General features: G+C 42.2%; 1 protein-coding gene and 1 long non-coding RNA gene across 2 annotated transcripts in view; both read right to left on the minus strand.

Annotated features, from left to right (window-relative positions):
- pigc (phosphatidylinositol glycan anchor biosynthesis, class C) overlaps positions 1-2,259 on the minus strand; it is a 43,679-nt gene extending 41,420 nt beyond the window's left edge. The window contains exons 1-2 of the mRNA XM_048616499.1: positions 2,148-2,259; positions 1,169-1,264 (exon numbers count right to left, since the gene is read on the minus strand). Of these exons, the coding sequence (XP_048472456.1) occupies positions 1,169-1,264; positions 2,148-2,259 (208 nt within the window). The remainder of the gene's footprint in view (positions 1-1,168; positions 1,265-2,147) is intronic.
- A 5,710-nt stretch (positions 2,260-7,969) lies between these two features.
- The window catches only part of LOC125486896, a 32,763-nt gene continuing 20,180 nt past the window's right edge, over positions 7,970-20,552 (minus strand). Inside the window, exons 2-3 of the long non-coding RNA XR_007265510.1 lie at positions 10,593-10,640; positions 7,970-8,242 (exon numbers count right to left, since the gene is read on the minus strand). This is a non-coding gene — a long non-coding RNA (uncharacterized LOC125486896). The remainder of the gene's footprint in view (positions 8,243-10,592; positions 10,641-20,552) is intronic.

Genomic DNA, 20,552 nt, shown 5'->3' on the forward strand with positions numbered 1-20,552 from the left:
GGTGTGTGGGGAGGGGGTGTTAGGGGATGGGGGACGACTCCTGTTTCCCCCCCACCGCGCCCAACCACACACCCCCTCCTTTTCCACGCGGAGAGGGAGAGTGAGAGAGAGCGGGAGAGGTCAGTGCCTCCTGAGGACCCCGGCTCTTGATTGTCCAAACGCAATTCTTGTGCTATTTTCCCACCATCCCAAGAATTGTGCCTGGACATCGGAAGCCGGCTTTGGTCCAATTGTCTTCCAATCGATCCCCCCCGCACACACACACACGCACACACACATACACTCTCAAGTCTCTGTTTCCCTCTCTCGCTCTGCCTCTCCTCAGACATTGGTAAAACCAAGCACTGCTCCGTCGGACTCTCGCACAATACGAGCGCCGGTAATCGGTTTAACAGGTGCCTTTTTTTGTTTCTCATTGGTACAATCCGTGGAGAAATCAAAATATTCCACTGGCCAATCTCTCGAAACACAACAACAACAGGCGAATTGTTATTCCCGTTCGGATGTCTGAACTTCAGGGGACTTGTGTTTTAAACAGCGACGTTATCTTTGAAATTCAGGTGGGCGGTTTGTTTCAAAAAACAGGAATTGGGAAGAGGTGCATTTAGACTCAGAAGAAACAAACTACTGAGCACCGATAGAACTGCGGATGCTGTAAATCAGAAAGGAAAACAGAAGTTGCTGGAAAAGCTCAGCAAGTCTGGCAGCATCCGTGAAGAGAAATCAGAGTTAACGTTTCGGGTCCCGGTGGCCCTTCCTCAGAACCGTTAACTCTAACTAATCAGGACGTTTGAATTGGATGTTGCAAACGGTCCTTCTCTCAGGCAGCAGTATTGGTGGAGATAAGGACAAACGTAGTCAACTCTCATCAGAGCGCGGAGTGCTGTACATGTATCTAAGAGTTTCAGTTAGGTTTATCTCGGCGACAATCAATGTGTGTGTGTGTGCTAAACTGATATTGTATTCCATTGTATTCTGACATTCAATAAACGCCCCTCTCTCATCTCTTACCTTCAACCCCCCTTGTCCTCTCCCTCCCCTCTTCTCTGCCTCCTTTTTGTTACTTCTTTTGCGCGGATTTCTTCTTTCAACATCCCGTCTCTCCTTCTCCCCACACCTCCCCCCTCCCCACCCGTCTCCCCCCCAAAAAAAACCTCCTCTGCCTCACACTCCGCCGCTGTCCCCTCTCCATTTATTTGCGATCGCGTTTTAATCCTCTCATCCTCAAACGCTTCCTCCTCCAGCTCGCTCTGGGATGCGTCTCCTAGGCGGAGAGACAGCGTTCTTCAGCTGCCATCGTTCAATTTCTTAAAGTTAAAAAAAGAGGGGTTGCCGGAGAAACTCAGCAGGTCTGGCCAGCATCCCCCCTGGAGAGAGAGGGAGAGAGAGAGAGAGAGAGAAAGCAGGGTTAACGTTTCTGGGTCCAGCGACGCCCTTCTTCATTTCTTCCCGCGTTATTCCCACTTTTAGAATCGGGTCGACAAGTTTGGCGTTTCTAACCCTTTAAAGAGAAGACAAGAAACAACAGTTGTCTCCTAGTTGCGTTTTTTTTTAAAGTCTGGAAATTGAAATGAATTAAAAACAAAATAGGAAGCTTTTGTAAGTGGAGGTTCGGGACCATACATCGCTTTCCAGCTGGTTGCCCTCAATCGAGATGCCCCCCCCCCCCCCCCCCCGTATCTCTCATGGCTCTATCCCGATTTCTCCTCCTGCCTTTCACACTGCTTCATTTGGCCTCCCCAGGCAGCAGTGGATCTGGGTCTACCCAGTCTGGCAGAAAGCATCAGCGATCTTCGCCCCGTAAGCAATGCCACCGTTACATTCAACGCTAGCGAAAGTCACGCCGGTTTTCAACCTGTCCCACTCGGTAACCTGGAGCGGAGAACCTCCATCCACTTGCTGCGTTGCTTCGCGCGAAGAGACTTGCATTTACAGAGCGCCTGTCACACCGCGCCTCTCTTCTGCGGCACAATGTAAACAAATGATTGGGAAATATTCTCGCTGCTGGGAAGTAGGAGCATATCTAGCAAGCACCCAACCCAAATCGATCCTACTCCCACAATGTATCCTACATCAATCCCATTCCCACACTGTAACTGATATCAACTACTTCCCAAAACTGTATTCCACATCAATCCCAATCTCACGCTGTTTCCCACATAAAATGTCATTCCCATATATTACCGCACCGTATTCCGCAACAATCCTCATTTCCAAAGTGATTCCCACATCAATCTCCATTCCAATGATGTGTCCCATATCAATGTGATTCCCACATATTATCCCACATCAAACCCTGTTCCCAAACTATATCCCAAATCAATCATTTCCAACACTGCACTCCTCACTAATCGTTACTCACCACTGATTCCACATCAATCTCATTCTCACACTGTACCCCACATCGATCCCCACCCCCGTACATTGTAACCAATATCAATTTCCTTTCCAAAACTGCACACTATATTAATCCCACATCAAACCACATCCCCCAACAGTATCCCATATCAATCCCCACTTCCAACACTGCATTCCCTACTAATCTCTATTCCCCACTGGTTCCCACATTAGTCTCACTCCCGTACTGTATCCCCTCATCAATCCTTACTTCCACATGTAACCAATATCAATCTCCTTTCCAAAGCTGCATCCTACATCAATCCCAATCTCATACTGTATCCCACACAGTATCCAATATCCAAACCCATTGCCAAATTATATTCCAATCAATCCCCATTTCCAACATTGTATTCCCTACTAATCCATATTCACCACTGATTCTCACATCAATCTCATTCCCACACTGTAACCCACATCAATCCCCATCCCCACACTGTACCTGACATCAATTCCTTTCCAAAGCTGTATTTCCACATCAATCTCAATCTTATACCATGTTCCACATCAATCCCCATTCCAAAACAGTATTCCATTGAACCCCATTGCCAAACTATATCCCACACCAATTTCCATTTCTAACACTGTATTCCTTATTTAACCCCGTTTGCCATCGATTCCCACATCAATTCCTACTTTCAGTCTGTTTCTCCACCAATCCTCAACACCCCACCATATCCCACACCTAAACCTATTGCCAAACTATAGCACACATCAATCCCCATTCTAGCATTGTACTCCCTACTAACCCCCATTCATCACTGATTCCCACATTAAACCTTATTTCCACATTGTTCCTGACATAAATCTGATTTCCAAAGCTGTATTCCACATCAAACCTGATCTCAAGCTGTATCCCACATCAATTGCTCTTCCCATACAGAATTCCCTATTCAACTCCATTGTCAAGCTGTTTCCCAAATCAATCCTCATGTCCAACATATTATTTCCTATTAATTCCCATTTGTCTCTGATTCCTACAATAATTCCAATTGCCAGGCTGTTTCTCCATCAATTCCCAATCCCACACAATATCCAACATCCAACCTCATTGCCAGGCTAGATCCTACATCAATTCCCATTTCCAATTGTATTCCCTACTAATTTGCATTACTCATCAATCCCATTCTCACACTGTATCCCAGTTCAATCCCCATCCCCAAATAATACAACCCACATCAATCATCCAACATTAAGTTCCACATCAATTCCTATTCCAAGACTATATTCCCATCAATCCGCATTTCCACACTATATCACACATCAAGCCCAGTCCCCACACTATATCTCACAACAATACCTAATCTTACATTTCCTCCCATATTATTCCTCATTCCAACAATATAATTCACTGCAATTCCCATGCAACATTATATCCCAAACCAATCCCAATTTCCATATGTAATCTACTTCAATCCCCATTACCCAAAATATATTCTATATTAAACCATATTCCCGAACTTTGTCTCACATTGATGCCCATCCTACACTGCATCCCATGTCAATTCCTATTCTCACAGCTTTTCACACGTGAGTTTCCATTCCCACTCTCCGTCCCAAATTGATCTCTATCCCCACTCTGTATCTCACATCAGTACGCATTCTCACACTGTATCCGACATCCATATTCCCAAACTTTACCCCAAATCAACCCCATTCTTATTCTATCCCAAATCAGTATGCATCTCCAAAATGCATTCACCTTCATTCCAAATTCCGTGTATCCCACACTAATTCTTACTCCCACAATTTATCTCATCATTTCTCATCAATTCTCATTCCCATTCTATATTCCATCTCAGTCTGCATTCCAACACTCCAACCTAGATCAGTCATCATTGCCACACAGTCTCACATGTCAATTCTCATTTCCAAAATTTGTCCCACATCAAATCCCATTTCCACACTCCATCACACATCAATCCCTATTTCCAAAATGTGTCCAACATTAATACCATTCTTTTGCTGTATCCCACATTAATCTCATTCCTGCACAGTATCCCACATCATTATGCATTGCCAATCCTGTATCCCAAACTAACCTGTATTCCCATGCTCTATCCCATATCAATCCCCATATGTACTTCCATTCTTTCACAGGATATAGGCATCACTGACAACGTTAACATTTTCCGAAAGGCTGTGCATTCTGCAGTGAGTAACCCACCTTGTGATTTCCAAAAGCCTGCCCACCATCTACAAGGCACTTGTCAGGAGTGTAATGGGATATTCTTCACTTTTCCAGAGAGCCGCAGATCCCACAACACACCAGAAGCTTGACACCACCCAGGGTAAAGCAGTCCATTCAATCAATATCGATCCACCACCTTACAAGTAGTCCTTTATATACCAACACTCAGTAGCAGGAATGCATACCATCGACATCACGATGCACTGCAGAAACTCGCTAAGGCTCTTTAGACAGCACCTTCCAAATCCAGAATCTCTCCCATTTAAGATGATAATGGCAGCAGATACATGCAAGTCCCCACCATGCTATAGATCACTCTCACTTGGAAATAAGTTGCACTTGCTTCAGTGTAACTGTGTAAAAGTTCTGGACCTCCCTCCCTAGTAGTGTTGTTGGGATACTTATACCAAGTGGACTCCAGGAGCTCAAGAAGGCAGCTCACAATCACTTTCTAAAGAGCGATCAGGAATGAACAACATTCCTTTGCTTTGTCAGTGATACTCAGATTCACGTTTCAAATGTTAACCATTCACTGCATGAAAATGTTTTCCTCACGTTGCCTTTGTTGTTTTGCCAATTTCATTCACTGCTGCATCACATTCTTGCGATCCCTTCATTACTGGGAACAATTTCTCCTCCCTCTGCTCCTTATGGCCCCTTAAAATTTTGAGCACTTCTCTCAAACCTCCTCTCCATATTGCCTTCTCCAAGGGAAGGGGAATCATCTCAATTTCTTTAATCTTCCTATGTAACCAGAGTTGGGAAAGTCACCACAATTGGAAACTATAAAAAGAATGAGAGGAGATCCAATAGAAGTATACAAGATACTGAAGGGTATTGACAAGGTAGAAGAAGAGTGAATGTTTCACCTTGTGGGTAAATCTAGAATGAGGGGTCATAGTTTTAGGCTAAGGGGTTGCAGATTTAAAAGTAAAATCAGGTATGACTACTTCTTTCCAAGATTAATGATTCTGTGGCATTCACTACCTCAGAGTGCAATGGACTCTAGGACATTGAATAGATTTTAAGGAGGAGATAGACAGATTTTTAATTAGTCACAACTTAGAAGTTTATGGGGAGTGGATTTGAGGCCAAGATAAGGTTAGTCACGATTGTAGTAAATGGTGCAGCAGATTCAAAGGACCTCTTCCTGCTTCAGTTCTTAAGTAAAATACTTTATCCAACACTCATCCCCAATAATCAGATTAACTCTTAACAGAGGGCTGGATAGAGAATAGGGATTTTACTCAGTTTCTGTTCATGGATTTTGATGTCGTTGTTGTTCATGCAGATTCTTGATACACCCCAATAAAATCTTTGCTTTTTCAATCATTTTCTAATATTTTGCACCCTACAATCTGTCGTGATCCAGTCCGAGCAACAAAATCCACAGTTCTGAGGATCTATTGCACAGTGCTTCTTCCTGGTGGGCCTGCTATTCCCAACTGACCTAGTCACAAAATTTGGAACTTCCTCTGACTGCAACATTGATTTGAATCTTCCTCCAGCCCTGAATAATAGGGTTACCTGTACATTTTGAGGCAAATTGCATTCAAATTTAATGGATCAATCAAGCTCATCTCCAACAAGAGAGAACCTAACCACCTTTCCTTGACAGCCAATGACATTATTTGTGATTAATTTCCCACCTTCAATATCATGGGGGTTACCATTGGTCAGAAACTGAACTGGGCCAGCCACATAAATACTGTAGCTACAACAATAGTTTAGAAGCTGGAAATTCTACTATGAGTAACTCAAATTCTGACTCCCAAAGTCTGTGCGTCATCTAACAAGAATTGGTTAAGAGTGTAGTGGAAAACTCTTCACTTGCCTGGATGAGCACAGCTCCAAGAACACTCAAGAAGTTCAGCATTATCCAAAACAAAGTAGCCTGCTTGATTAGCACCCAAACCATCCCCTTCAATATTCAGTCTCTTCATCACCAATGCACCATGGCAGCAGTGTGCACCATTTACAAGATGCACTGCAGCAACTCACCAAGCCTTCTTTGACAGCACCTTCCAAACGTGTGACCTTTAGCACATCGAAGGCAAGTAGTAGGTAGAGCCACATCATTCAAGTTCCCTTCCAAGTGACCACACCACCTTGTTTGGAACTGTAACATACTTCCTTTACTTGCCACTTAGGCAAAATGCTGGAACTCCCTTCCCAATATCATATGGGTGTAAATAAAGCACAAGGACTGTAGTGATTCAGGAAAGTAACTTGCTACCACCTTCACCATGGCAGTTAGGGATAATCAATGAATTCAGGCCTTGCCAGTGACAGTTATTTACCAAGGCTGATTAGAAAGAAAATGTGGCTTGCATTTTCACTTAAATATCACCTGTTTAAGCATTGTACAGTGCCTATAAACTATCAACTACATGAGGCTAATTTCACCTTAGGATGCAAGGATCACTAGTTAGATGTTAAAGTGCTGACCAGCATCATTTATTCCCCTGTCTCAGTCTACACACAGCTCAGTTGATGTCAGCCCTGATCTGAGAGTGGGGAAAAGAGTCTGGTGTCTTTCTGGTTTTTATTGGACCTTTGAGTAGCTGGCTGCCTTGATTTTTGAAAAACAGAATGATTAGAGGGAGAGTAGAGGTTGGACCTCCAAAGAATCTTCATTACATTTCCAAACTCACTGAATTACATTCAGAGGGTCCTATGGCAACCAGCTCCTGCTTTGGATGAGACACTAATTGACAGTCGACATGGTGGTGAATCGCAAAATCCCCTGACAGGCCCACACAAGACACCAGCCCATCAATCATCTAGTGGAAATCTGTCTGACTGAATTTAGGTCCTGTTGACCCCCCTCTCCACTTTCACCTTCAGTGGTGTCATCACCATGGCGACATTCAGGATTGCAGACGGCAGATGGGCACCCTGAGAATCCCGGCTCCCAGCGTACAGAAAAAGAAATTGAAAAAGAGAATGGAAATGATGGCCAGAAGTTTCCCTTGATTGAATTATTGGAAAGATTAGCCTCGATGTTTTGTTTTGTTGTCACAATCACTGCAGCCTGATTTGTTCATTTCCTCTCTCAATCTCCATTCTTCCCAGATTATTGCTGCTCTTTCCGTTGTTCATTGCAGTCTTACTTATTCCTTTCGCCCGAGTGTCAACTGGTAACCCCCGTTGCTTCCATTGTAGAACCGACCATTTTCCAGGCTGACACAGCAGTAAGGCAACACTGCCTTCTCATAGACTGTAACTTGTGACTGAGGCATTAAGGCCTGGCCTAGTCTGCCTAAGTGTAAAAGATGTTACTTGTTACATGTTAATCGAGGAAAAGCAGAAAGAGTTGGGCAAGCTACAAATAGGGAAACTACTTTTTCATTTATTTGTGTGGATGTGTTGCATTCACCAGCAAAACAACAAGGCTGACGAGTTTAACTTATGACAGCATATCATGTAGACTAGATCAGATAAAAGCCACAACCTGAAATACTGATCCTGTTTCTTTCTGCGTTGATTTTGCCTGACTGTGATACTTCTAATTGGTACGTTTTTCTGTTGTAGTCTTCCGCTCGGAAATTTTCACAGGAGGTGTACAATAAACACTGTAAAACACCGATTTTCCTTGAATTAGGGTATATGGAGATTAAAGTTTGTGGAAGATTGTTCCAGTTCTTTATTGTCCTTGAGGAAAAAAAGAGGTAGCAAAAGAAGCACATTGAGTATTAAATATCAGTTTGATAGGGATATACTTAACTACTCTAGTTTTATTTCCACCCACAATCCACCACTGATTTCTTGGTCCCCTATATATCTGTATAGTTTTTTTTAAAATCAAGCTGCTTGGACACGTTATGACACATCTCCTAAGCCATGTGGTACTTGAATGTGGGACCTTCTGGCCCACAGTTAGGGGCATTACCACTGTATCACAAGACTCTCCTTATGTGCACACCCAATCAAATACTCAGCCAATTATCTCTTGATCTCATGTTTCTAATGAAAAGCGAGATAAAGGGCTATGGAGAGCAGGCAGAAAAGTGGAGTTGAAACCAGGATAAGATCAACTATGATCACATTAAGTAGTGGAGTGGGCACTCGAGTTGCCTACTCCCATTCCTAATTTCTATGCTCCTATGTTCCTTAAGCAATGTATGTTCACCAATCCTTTTCTATATCAATTTGGTCTCAGGCATTCCATCCAGACCCTACTCAATGATAACAGATACTCGTTTCCCCTTGTAAGGTAAATATATAAATAATAACAATGCACAACAAAAAAAAAAGCAAAATACAAAATGACAATGTATTGTGGAGATCAGCAGCATACTTTATTCTAATTTCTTTTTTCTCCAGCACAGTTCCAAACATCCTTTTCCCAGTACTTCAAATAGTTTTATTTGCTCCTCACTCCTTTTCAGCAATCAGATAGCAGACAGCTGGTGTCCACTCATTTCAATACTGATATTTTTCTGTTCTCCAGCATCTACTTTAAAATTGCAATATTGATCCTCAGTCCTTTATTCACACATTTTGTTGAATGTGCATCATCCCAATTTGACTTAGCAATGTAGCACTCATAATGTATTGCTGCTGAAACCTTTTTGTTATTTCTTCCAATAATTTTGCTAAGAAAAGAGCCACATCTACCATAACACAAGAGTTTTCCAGTGAAAGTCTTCGAATCTTTTTAGTTTCTTCTTCCTAGCAAAAAATGTATAAACCCTCCTGCACTGAAAAACACCGCACAGATCTTCAAAGGAAGCATCACTAAAAATATAAAGTTTCTTGTCACTGCTATCACCTAATGATGGAAGTTTCAAAGCACAATGCTCCTTGTTTTAGGTTCTCAATGTTTCATTTGCTTGAATATGATATCCCATTTTGAGAATTTTATTGTCACACTTCATTCCAAGACTTTGAATGGCATCAGTTGGCATTTGGCCTTGTTTGAGTATCCAGCTAATTCAGCCGTCCCATTTAACTGCCATTTTAGTTTTGGAAAGCACAGCCTCTTTGCAATGAGGCCCTATTTTGACTAAGTCCAATGGGCCTAACATTTTCCAAATAAGTTTGCTGATGCAAAGCGGTAGTCATTTCATTTTTGCTGACTTCCAATCCAATGTACTTAAAAGCCCCAATTTTGAACTGTGGTTGAGTCAGTTTTTGACAATATTTGTGGGGCTCCCACCTCACACAAAAATAGGATTGCTTAAAATTTTTTTGGGCTCCATAATGGTCAGTTTGTCTAGCTGTTTAATGGGTGTTACATGGTCAAAAGCCTTGGAAAAATCTAAAATAGATTTCAACGTAAACGTTTCTTCTTGTGCATTGATGTGATTGTCGAGATTATGGATTTGATAATGATGGTAAGGATAAGCATTCTGTTGATATAAATTGATGAAAATATGCACAATCTGTCTTTCAAGCTGTTCCAGTAGCTAATTATCAAAGATGTGTTCGAGCAATCTACAGCAAACACCAGTAAGTGAAACAGGTTGCTAATTTGATAGATCACTAAGAGGTACTCTCTTGTAGATTGGAGAGATATTTGCTCATTAATGGATAGTTCTGCTGCATTAATGGATTGTCGAAAAAATGCACTGTAAAGTCACTTGCTGCAGGCTTAAATGGAGAGTTTGGGATGTTATTAGGATCTGAATAAATGTTTTGGCAGAGTTTCTCAACACATTTTATCATGATTATGTCATGACACATATTCTAAAAGGCTTCCCCTATACTGCAAATGTATACTCAGGCACTCTGATTCCTTCTTGAATACAATCTGGAACTGTGAGCTTAGAGCATCTGCACTTTCCTTGTTATCTAGTCCTAACTTATCTTATGCACTTAGAATGTAAGTTCCAAAGTGATCCCTTCTTTTTGATTAAATATACCTGTAAAACGTTTTTAGTTCCAGTTTGCATTTACGTTTGGTGCATTGAATCTCTTTGTTGACCATAGCTTAGCTAATTTATATGTAATTCCTATTTCCTCTTTCTTCAAAGGATCATCATTCTACGAGAAGGCTTACCATGGGTGTATACTTTCTCCTTCTGATGGACTTCATTCTTGAGATAGTCTGTAGAATACATTTTGTGGAGAACTTGTAAATTTGAATTGAATTGAATCATTTGAATTGAAAATAAATCATATATTGTCATGTGTATTCGATGTAAAAATACAGTGAAAAGTGTGTACCTTCGCCATATATATTTGGCGCCATTCACATTAACTTAGAACAAAATAAGGAAAAAAAAGATAACAAGAGAGTCCAACTTTTCTACTCACTGCCACAGGCCCACTCAGGGATTTCCAGCCCTCGCCATGCCTCCACCGGAGTCCATTTCTGGGCTTTCCAGCCTCACTGGCCCGCACTTCGCTGTCGCTGCCTCACTGCCACTGCCTCACTGGCCTACACTCACCATCGCTGCCTCAAACTTGCACGATTATTTTCAGTTTTGGTAAATGCACGACTGTTGCGTGTTGTGGGCTTAGATAAATCCTGGTCGAATTGTGTTGCCAAAGGATACTTATGGAGGTTTGCTGGTGTAGGGTGAAACATATTAACTTTTATTGATAAAAACAACTAACCAACATTCCAAATGATATCAGCACCTAATAAGAGCTTTAACTTGTGATAAGGCAGGAACAGCATGATCATCATCATGAAACACTGCATCATTTCTTGTGATTATGCACACTGTGTCCTGTTTACCTACTGCACAGTAACCTCCTTATAGTACAGTAAAACTGTTCCCGTTCTTGTCCATTGAGTTAGTGTCTGATGATAAATCGTTTTGTCATCTGGGTAGCTTGTCTCTTCAAACTTCAAATCCTCAAGCAACCACCTTAATTTTAGCCTTAAATCCTCATCTGGAAAGAACAGTATTCCAAGTCTGCATCTCATCCATTTCTCCATGATTTTCTCTACAAGATTTCTTTTGGCTTTGACATGTGCTACTACAGAAAGATTTAATCTAGTTGCCATGTCTATAAAGGGTAAAGTGAAAATTTTTCTATCTTTGGCCCACGTTGTGTTACAGTTAGCATGTCATTATACCTTTAACAGGTATACTCATGATATTATCACTGTCCTAGTTGGTGACATGAAGAAAAAAGTATCTACAGTGCCATCTTAATTTGGATCACTTGAGACTAAACATGCTGATAGAAACTTGCAACCTTTTGTAACTGAATAGCTTAATGTTAATCCAGAAACGTGCCTGTGATGGTAACATTTGTACAAATTAGTGAGATGCAACAAATGTCTGTTTTCAGTACTATGTTACCCATGTCCCAGTTTCTTATGTTATGAGCGATAACATAAGTATTGCCACATCAAGAAATTAGACTTTGATGAAAACAAAATGCATAACATGTTTGGCCACACTTGCCATCTGTAAATAAGGATACAAAGATCTCAGTGCTGGATATTTGGAAACCTAATTGAAGATCAACTAGACACTAGTTCTAGATATCACAGAATTCATACAATCAATAGCATTAGTTGTTGTGAGTACAAATCTATAGAAAGGGCACTGCTGAATCAGAAGATGAAACTGATTTATTTCTGATATAATCCAGGTTCTTTTATGTCAGAAGACCTGTCTCACATTAAATGAAATCCTTGCCATTCTGATTTTGAAAAATAAATGCAGTTAAATGCTCCTCATATCATAGCCACAAAGCTTTCTAGAGAAAGAAACCTGCAATTAAAACACATTTTAAAAATAGTTTTCTACACTAAGAAGTCTTACCTGTGTCTAAATGTCGGTTCATTCTGCCAAAGTAGAAGCAAACTTGTATAATGCCATCACTCTTTATTTGAGAATGACACCTGCAACTGCAAACCTGCAATTCTAACTTAACGTGCTGTAATCCTTAAAGCAGCAGTCTTAAAGGGGCCAAAGTGAGTAAAGGAGCAGCAACAAAACAAATAAAGTAAACACAATCAGAAAATGGGAAAATTAAAGGAAGGAGATGAAAAATGAGCAAAAGTATTAAACTAACATTGCCCTGCACTGTACTTCAGCAAAAGACAATAAGACTTTCACAGAGAAATGGATGGTGACCAGTTCTTTATGGATTGGACAGCCAATTATATAGAATTATAGAATTGCAACTACGCAATCAAAGCGTGCAGTTTTATTTTATAGATCAAGCTATAGATGATACCAAGAAGAGAGCTTTAAAAATCTTATGTGTCATCAGCAAGGAGAAGGTTGACAGAATTAATGCATCTAGTAATTCTGCTGACTATTAGAAATACCCAGTAATTTGTGGAAGATACTTAAAGACCAGAATTAACTTCAGGATCAACTGATCTGCCTTATGTCATACAGAGCGCAACCTCAGTAGTCTATTTACCAGTGTTTTTGAAGCTGAAGTTGCAAAAGGCATGAGTTGATATTTTTCTGAAGAAGAACTCTCAGAAGTCTTATGGAAATAGTAATCACCCTTACAATGGCCTACCATTTCCTGGCAAACCAATTAGAAGATATGTGTACTAAATGGGGAGTAGCATTTATTACATCACTATTGTACTATCTGAACTTAAATGGTCTAGCAGAATACTGGATAAGTATTATCATAGAATCCCTACAGTGTGGAAGCAGGCCATTCAGTCCATCAAGTCTATACCCACCCTCTGAACAGCATCCCACCCTGACCTATCCTCCTATCCCTGTAACCCTGCATTTCTTACAACTAATCCACCTAGCCTGCATATCCCTGGGTACTATGGGCAATTTAGCATGGCCCACCCACCTAACCTGCACATCTGTAGACTATGGGAGGAAAGCGGAGCACCCAGAGGAAACCCACACAGACATGGGGAGAACGTACAAACTCCACACAGACAGTCACCTGAGGCTGGAATCAAACCCAGGTCCCTGGTCCAGTGAGGCAGCAGTGCTAACCACTGAGCTACTGTGTTACACTGTGATCATTCACAAAACAAGATTTTCACATTGTATTGCTATATGTTTGTGCAACAACACAAAAAAGAAAGGACTACCATCCCAGGACAACTTATGCTCAGTAGGCAACTGTGAGTGACTTTGGCCAGCAACCACCTGTCTAACCATTCAGAAACAGGGGATTTTCTTCTTCAAAGACAAGAAAAGAGAATACAAGAGATACACAATGAGTAAGCAGGTAGAGAATGACCAAAACTGAGCATTATACAGAGCATGTGAGTTAAAAATGCAAATGCCTGGATACCAGTGCCTATTTCTAAAATATGCTACCAGCCAAAATCTCACAGAGTCGTTACTGACTGAGGTGCTATGTTGTGAAGGGATAGAAGGCATCTCAAATCAGTGTACAACACAGCAATAATGTACAAAGATAGTAAGGAGGAACATTTCAGTGATGATTGTGCAGTAATGTTGAGTGACCTCAACCAGCAGCAAGATAATCAAGTCATCAAAAAAAACAACAAAGAACAATATACCCCTCTATGGTGGATATATGATCAGCAGAGCAGGAAGAGTTGCCAAACCTCCAAAGTGTTATATTCAAGTGTTAATCTTGAAAATTCTTCTTATCTGATTGTACAATTGCCAAATTAAAACACTTGGTTGGGTATGACCGTGCATTTCTGTTTTGAATAATATTTGTAAAAAGGGGGATTTTGTGTTATGTTTTGCATTAAGCATGTTAGTATACATCAGGTTTTGTTGATTGGTTATGACAGCTTTAATAGTGCCCTGATTGAGTAAACTGAAGAATCACTGTCTTTTCAAAATCAATTGCTCCACACCCAGTTTGATTTGTGCCTTTTTTATTGAAGACCTACTCAACAGAGGTGTATTATTAAAGATCTCGTCAGTACTTACAAAGTGGCTTTACTGTACCTATTCCGCAATGAATATTCACTCTTTTTAGTGATCACAATGTGTAGTTATCACCACACTATAAACAAGTAAATCTTGTTTACTGCTGAAACTAATATCTGTCCTCACAGCTTAGTGAATAATCCAGTCTGTTCCACACACTATTGAGGGAGTGTCCGAGTCTCTCTGCCTGTCTGCCTATCTATCTCTGCACAGTTAAATAAATAATGACAATTAGCTGATCACTGTTCCTGAAGCTGCTTGAACTCATACAATTCTTCAAATTGATCATTTTCAGCCTTGCATCCTCTGTGTCATACATCACTTCGATAGCTCTGCTGCTTTTTCTTATGTTTTAAGCCAACGTTGTCCCTTCTGAGAGTATCTTGTCATCTCTACATAAACTATCCCCAATAGGTATGGAGTATACTGGATGTTTGCATATAGAGTGTTTTTGAAGCTGTATGCTCCTCTCCACTGGGTAAGGCTCTTCAACTCCTTATGTAACATTTCATTCCTGTATTTATACCTATTTATAGTAGGTTGCCAAATACAGCTCTTAGTGTAGTGTCTAAGATCTCTTTCTCCAGATGCTTAATGTAGACTGGTACCTTCCTTCTTACCGATGTAGCCTTCAGGGCATCACAAGGCATCTACAGCCAATGTACTGAAGGCTAATCACTGTTGTAGTGTAGGAAATGCCAGCAGTCATGCTGGGCACAGCAAGATTCCACAAATAATGATGCTATCATTTGCATTGCTGTCATATCAATTGAAGGTCAATATTGGCTGAGACACCCAGGAACATTCCCTTGCAAGTTTGCTAATATTGACCGGTGGGATCTTTTGTTTCCAACCAAGAGGACAGGCAGGACTCAGATTAATGTCTGGTTCAAAAGTGCAATGTTACATCAGAGCATCCACCTAGATTTCTATAATCAGGTCTGTTGAAAAGGAGTAAAACCCACAACCTGCTGACAATATCAAGGGCGACCACCCCAGGCTGACACTTGAGGGGAGAAGTTCTGAGGGAGTTGCTGTACTCCTAGTTACTCCCCAGAGGTAGACACGACCATGAGTGGTGTTTGGTTGAACCAGAGGGGAGGTGAGGGTCAGGAGGGACTCAAACCCCTTACCTCCTCAATCATTTTTGAGGTTGCTGAGGACAACCGGTCCTGTTTCACTTCCGGTCACCCATTTTGAGGGTTTGCAGGGAGGGTGGGCCTTGTTCTAAGTTTCCAGGGCAGCATTTCCCAGCTGCCCGCTCTATCCTCTTCCTCAGAAGTGGGCTCCGTTTTCACTCTGCCACTGCTGAGGGCATTCCTTAAGCTGGCTCCTTGTAGACCATCAGATTTCCTGCAACACCAAGAAGACCACTCGTTTTCCCGTCCTGTCCAGCTGAGTGCACGGGCCTCAGCTATTCAGCAGCCGAAACCCTGACGTGAGCCTTTGCTCTTGGCTGACTGTGACCATTGTGATGATCAGCTGGGTAGCATTTCAATTTCATGGCCTGGAAGTCGCTGAAAACTGTGCTGAACCAAAGCCAGGACCGAGATTTAAAACAATAAGAATAGGAATTTTAATTCTGTGGATGCTGGAAACCTGAAGCAAACACCAGGTGAAGACAACAGGTCTGGCAGTATTTGTGGAGGGAGAAAGAAAACTGGTCGCCTTTCAATAGTAGAGTGAGGCTCAAGGAGCTTCAAAGCTGTTTAATTTTTATTTTGCTTGTGGGTATATTTTATACTTGCCCAATTCTAAGCTTCTGAATGTCTGGATCAATACCAATGGCACTCCATGCTTGTTGAATTGATGGCATCTGGATTTAAAAGCTGAACTATTGGTGACATGTAACCACTGTCAATGGTCATTAAAACCTATTGAGCTCACAATGTCCATTAGGGAAGGATTCTGCCATCCTTAGGGCACCAAAATCCTGGGCGGGAGGTTTGCTAGAGCTCTTCGGGAGGGTTTAAATTAGTTTGACAGGGGGATGGGAACCGGAGCTACAGATCAGAGGATGGGGTAGCTAGTGTACAGACAGATAGAGAAAGCAGATAGTCTATGAGGAAGGATAAGCAGTTAACAGGGCAAAGTGGCAGTCAGTGCGACAGGTTGAGGTGTGTCTACTTCAATGCAAGAAGTGTCAGGAATAAGGGTGACGTACTTAAGAGCATGGATCAGTACTTGGAACTACGATGTTGTGGCCATTACGGAGACTTGGATAACACGGGGGCAGGAATGGTTGTTGGATGTTCCGGGGTATAGTTGTTTCAAAAGAAATAGGGAGGGAGGTAAAAGAGGTGGGGAAGTGGCATTGCTAATCAGGGATGGTATCACAGCTGCAAAAAAGGAGGTCGTGGAGGAGGGTTTCTCCACTGAGTCAGTACGGTGGAAGTCAGAAACAGGAAAGGAGCAGTCACTTTACTGGGAGTTTTCTATAGACACCCCAATAGCAACAGAGACACTGAGGAACAGATTGGGAGACAGATTTTGGAAAGGTGCAGAAGTAATAGGTTTGTTGTCATGGGCGACTTCAACTTCCCTAACATAGACTGGATCCTCCTAAGTGCAAATAGTTTGGACGGAGCAGATTTTGTCAAGTGTGTCCAGGAAGGATTTCTGACTCAATATGTAGATAGGCTGACCAGAGGGGAGGCCATATTGGATTTGGTGCTTGGCAACGAACCAGATCAAGTGTCAGATCTCTCGGTGGGAGAGCATTTAGTTGATAGTGATCACAACTCCCTGACTTTTACTATGGTCATGGAGAAGGATAGGAGCAGACGGTATGGGAAAGTATTTAATTGGGGGAGGGGGAGTTACAATGTTATTAGGAAAGAACTATGGAGCACCAATTGGGATCTGACGTTCTCAGGGAAATGCACGACAGAAATGTGGAGGTTGTTTAGGGAGCAATTGCTACAGGTACTGGATAGGTTTGTTCCACTGAGGCAAGGAAATGATGGTAAGGCGAAGGAACCTTGGATGACAAGACATGATGAACACCTAGTCAAGAGGAAGAAGGAAGCTTACTTAAGGTTGAGGAAGCAAGGATCGGACAGGGCTCTAGAGATCTACAAGGTAGCCAGGAAGGAACTGAAGAATGGACTTAGGAGAGCTAGAAGGGGGTATGAGAAAACCTTGGTGGGTAGGATCAAGGAAAAAACCCCAAGGCTTTCTATACTTATGTGAGGAACAAGAGGATGGCCAGAGTGAGGGTAGGGCCAATCAGGGATAGTGGAGGGAACTTGTGTGCAGAGTCAGAGGAGGTAGGGGAGGTCCTTAATGAATACTTCAGTATTCACCAGTGAGAGGGACCTTGACATTTGTGAGGACAGCATGAAACAGGCAGATATGCTCGAACAGGTTGTTGTTAGGAAGGAGGGTGTGCTAGAAATTTTGAAAAACATGAGGATACATAAGTCCCCTGGGCCAGATGGGATATACCCAAGGTTACTATGGGAAGTGAGGGAAGAGATTACTGCCCCTTTGGCAATGATCTTTGCATCCTCACTGTCCACTGGAGTAGTACCAGGAGATTGGAGGGTGTTCAAAAAAGAAATAGGGGTAATCCTGAAAATTACAGACCAGTCAGTCTTACTTCTGTGGTGGGCAAATTATTGGAGAGGATTCTGAGAGATAGTATTTATGATTATTTGGATATGCACAGTTGATTAGAAATAGTCAGCATGGCTTTGTGAGAGGAAGGTCATGCCTCACAAGCCTTAGTGAATTCTTTGAGGATGTGACAAAAGACATCGATGAATGTAGAACAGTGGAGGTGGTGTATATGGATTTTAGCAAGGCATTTGATAAGGTTCCACATAGTAGGCCAATTCAGAAAATAAGGAGGCATGGGATTCAGGGAAATCTGGCTGTTTGGATACAAAACTGGCTGTCCAATAGAAACAGAGGGTGGTAGTAGATGGAAAGTATTCAGCCTGGAGCTCGGTGACCAGTGGTGTTCCGCAGGGATCTGTTCTGGGACCTTTGCTCTTTGTGATCTTTATAAATGACTTGGATGAGGAAGTGGAAGGGTGGGTTAGTAAGTTTGCCGATGACATGAAGGTTGGTGGAGTTGTGGACAGCGTGGAGGGCTGTTGAAGGTTGCAACGGGACATTGACAGGATGCAGAGCTGGGCAAAGAAGTGGCAGATGGAATTAAACCCAGAAAAGTGTGAAGTGATTCATTTTGGAAGGTTGAATTTGAATGCAGAATACAGGGTTAATGGCAGGATTCTCAGTAGTGTGGAGAAACAGAGAGATCTTGGGGTCCACATCCATAGATCCCTCAAAGTTGTGACCCAAGTTGATAGGGTTGTAATGAAGGCGTATGGTGTGTTGGCTTTCATTGGCAGGGGAATTGAGTTTAAGAGCCGTGAGGTTATGCTGCAGCTGTATAAAACTCTGGTTAGACCACACTTGGAATATTGTGTTCAGTTCTGGTCACCTCATTACAGGAAAGATGTGGAAGCTTTAGCGAGGGTGCAGAAAAGATTTACCAGGATGCTGCCTGGGCTGGAGGGCAGGTCTTATGAGGAAAGGTTGAGTGAGGTGGGGCTTTTTTCATTGGAGCAAAGAAGGATGAGAGGTGATTTGATAGAGATTTACAAGATGATGAGAGGCATAGATAGAGTGGATAGTCAGAGACATTTTCCCAGGGCGGAAATGACTATTATAAGAGGGCATAATTTTAAGGTGATTGGAGGAAGGTATAGGGGAGATGTCAGAGGTAGGTTCTTCGCACAGAGAGTGGTGGGCATGTGGAATGCGCTGCCGGCAGTGGTAGTGGAGTCAGATACTTTAGAGGCTTTTAAGTTACTCTTGGATAGGCACATGGAGGATAGTGTAATGTAGGGTATACAGGGTAGATTGATCTTAGTAGGATAATAGGTCGGCACAACATCGTGGGCCGAAGGGCCTGTAGTGTGCTGTACTGTTCTCTGTTCTATGTTCTATGTTCTTACTTGGTCTGGCCTACACATGACTCCAGACCCACAGCAACATGATTGGCATTTAACCTTTTCAAGTCCAAAGTGGCTCAAAAGTCTTTAAATTTGCTTAACTATGAGTTAGTGTGGGTCAACCAGCACTGGGAGGATGAGTGAATGGAGTTCGATGTGAGTGAAGATGCAGACAAAGGAACCAGCCTCAACTTTCTGTGACCAATTTGCACATTGGAATACCTCTTATTTCAGGGCAGACAACTCTAATGTTAAGGAACCAAATAGAACATTACGACTACAACATTCATGGGCCAGTAAGGGTTAGGGAGCACAATTAGGGATGCCAGGCAAAAAGAAGGGGGTGACTGAACTTGTGGACAGGAACCGGCTCTACCAGCCCACGTCACTGTTGTTCTTACATAACTGCAGATGCTTACTAGGCTATAGGGCTTCCCATTCTTATCTTCCAACCCTTGCACGTTGCCATCTTCCCCTTGTCTCTGTCACCTTTTACAACTTCTGAGACCTCTGCACTCCTCTAATTCTGGTCTCATCTCCAGTTTTAATTATTCCACCATCGGGGGCGCTACCTGGGCCTCAAGTTCTGGCACTCCTCCCCTGCACCTCTCCACCACTTCCCTCTTTCGAGTCACTTGTTAAAGTTGGCCTCTTTGATCAGGCTGGATCATCTGACATAATCATTCCTGACATGGCTTGGTGTCATATTTTATTTCATAACATTCCCATGCTTTTTGTCATTTATATAAATGATTTGAATGTGAATATAGGGAGAATAGTTAGTAATTTTAGAGATTACACCAAAATTGGAGGTGTAGTGGACAACAAAGAACGTTATCTCAGACTTTGATCAGATGAGCCGAGGAGTTGCAGACGGAGTTTAATTTCGATAAGTATGGGGTGTTGCATTTTGGTAAGGCAAATCAGGACAGGACTTGTACATTTAATTGTAGGTGCCTGGGCAGTGTTGCCGAACAAAGAGACCTTGGAGTACAGGTTCATAGTCCCTTGAAGGTGGAGGCACAGGTAGACAGGTTAGTGAAGAAGGTGTTTGGTACACTAGCCTTTATTGGTCAGTGCATTGAGTGTAGTAGACGGGATTTCATGTTGCAGCTGTACAGGACATTGGTTAGGCCACTTTTCAAATACTGCATTCAATTTTGGTCTCCCTGCTATAGGAAAGATGTC

This window comes from Rhincodon typus, chromosome 35, assembly GCF_021869965.1.
Source record: "Rhincodon typus isolate 14 chromosome 35, sRhiTyp1.1, whole genome shotgun sequence".
Lineage (NCBI taxonomy): Eukaryota > Metazoa > Chordata > Chondrichthyes > Orectolobiformes > Rhincodontidae > Rhincodon > Rhincodon typus.